Source organism: Octodon degus, unplaced genomic scaffold (genome assembly GCF_000260255.1).
Source record: "Octodon degus isolate 3935 unplaced genomic scaffold, OctDeg1.0 scaffold00084, whole genome shotgun sequence".
Lineage (NCBI taxonomy): Eukaryota > Metazoa > Chordata > Mammalia > Rodentia > Octodontidae > Octodon > Octodon degus.
In genome coordinates this window covers 2,705,748-2,707,574 of record NW_004524660.1, presented here as the reverse complement: position 1 = coordinate 2,707,574, position 1,827 = coordinate 2,705,748, and the positions used below count along the sequence as shown (strand labels likewise).

Here is a 1,827-nt window from a genome sequence, read left to right as displayed (position 1 = left end):
TATGAGGCCAGCCTGGGAAATTCAAATAAAAATAGGGATGTGGCCCAGTATAAATGCTCCTCAGTTCAAGTCCCCAGTGCCAGGTAAAGAAGTCAGAAATGCAACATTGGCCAGGGAGGCAGCTCAGTGCATGGCCCTGAGTTCACATTGCTAGCAACCTGCCCCGCCTCTAAAAGAAGTGCAAATATCTTATTAGCTTTGATGACTGAAGAAGGCAACTGTAAGCCAAGAAATGAAGTATAAAGTTTGTAGAAATCGGAAAAGCCAAGTAAACGGGTTCTCTCCTAAAGCATTCCCAAAGAACCAAAACCCTCTTGGCACATTGATTTTAGCTTCATGAGATCTGTGTCATCAGAGTTTTAATCTAGACAACTATTAATAAATTAATGCTGTCAGGCTGGGGAGATAGCTTGACGGTCTAAGCGCCTGCCTAGCAAGCATAAGGACCCGGGTTAGATCTCCAGTACCACATGCAGCACTGGCCTGCGCTGAGCTGGCCACCAAAACCGAATGTGGTGGCACACGCCTGTAATCCCAGTGCTGGGGAGGCTGAGACAGGAGGATCATTACGAGTCTGAGCTGTGTAGTGAGCCCCTCTACCAAATACATAAATGAAAATAAATAATAAAAAATAAAAAGCTATTGAGTATTGGGCACAATACTGAGGAGTATTAATTTGTGATGGGGTCTATGAGTATTTGGGCTTTTTCAACTTAATGGAAATCATACAGAAGTACCTACAGATGAAATAATATATCTAGGACTTACTTTATCATTTTTTCTCTTCTGTATTTAGGAAAGGGTCTACAGGGTCTCACTATGTCATTCAGACTTGTAGTCATTCTCCTGCTGTCAGCCTCCCAAGTGAGTGCTGGGATTACAGGCCTGCGCCACCATGCCCAGTCTCAATCACTGTCTCAGTGCACCCTGGGGGGGTGAAGCTAGCACAGCAAGCCAGGGATCGAACCCCAGCCACTGCGCTATGCCAAAGCAGGCACTTTAGTCCACGGAGCTATCAGGCCGGCCCTCTGGACTTACTTTAATACTGTTTTCAATAGATAGGCAGGAGGCCAGGGATATAGTTCAGTGGCATAAACACCTGCCTGGCAAGTGCAAGGTCCTGAGTTCGATCCCTGGTACCGAAAAAAAAAAAAAAAAATTCAATAGATAGGCAAACTGGCAAAACATTAGTTATTTGTTAAAGCCAGAAGCTCATTATACTATCCTATGTATGCTTGAGGTTTTCTATAAACTTTTATTTTATTTTAGGAACCGGGGATTGAACTCAGGTCCTTGCGCTTGCCAGGGAAGCGCTTATTCCACTGAGCCATCTCTCAGGCCCCCTAAACTTTTATTTTTAAAAGTGAACTAACTTAGGAGAGCAGCTATGCACATAAGACAAGCACTGTCCAAAAGAATTTTCTGTGATAACAAATGTTCCCTATCAGCCCCGTCCAGTGTGGTAGCCAGTGACCAAAGGGTTATGGATTATTTGAAATATATCCAGTACAGCTGGGCATGGCAGGCAGCACATGATTGCTGTCCCAGGGACACAGAAACCTGAGGCAGGAAGGCTGCAAGTTTGAAGCCAGTCTAGTGAACTTAGTGAGACCTTATCTTGAAAGAAAAAACCTGGCCATTACTGCAGGTCCGGTAGAGCTCGGCAGTCAAGATGTGTGACTTCACCGAGGACCAGACGGCAGAATTCAAGGAGGCCTTCCAGCTGTTTGACAGAACAGGTGATGGCAAGATCCTGTACAGTCAGTGTGGGGACGTGATGAGGGCCCTGGGCCAGAACCCCACCAACGCCGAGGTGCTCAAGGTTCT

General features: G+C 45.8%; 1 protein-coding gene across 1 annotated transcript in view; it reads right to left on the bottom strand.

Moving 5' to 3' along the window:
* Window positions 1-1,639: 1,639 nt before the first annotated feature.
* The window catches only part of Taf13 (TATA-box binding protein associated factor 13), an 11,420-nt gene continuing 11,232 nt past the window's right edge, over window positions 1,640-1,827 (bottom strand). Inside the window, exon 5 of the mRNA XM_023721697.1 lies at window positions 1,640-1,825. Coding sequence (XP_023577465.1) covers window positions 1,640-1,825 — 186 coding nt within the window. The remainder of the gene's footprint in view (window positions 1,826-1,827) is intronic.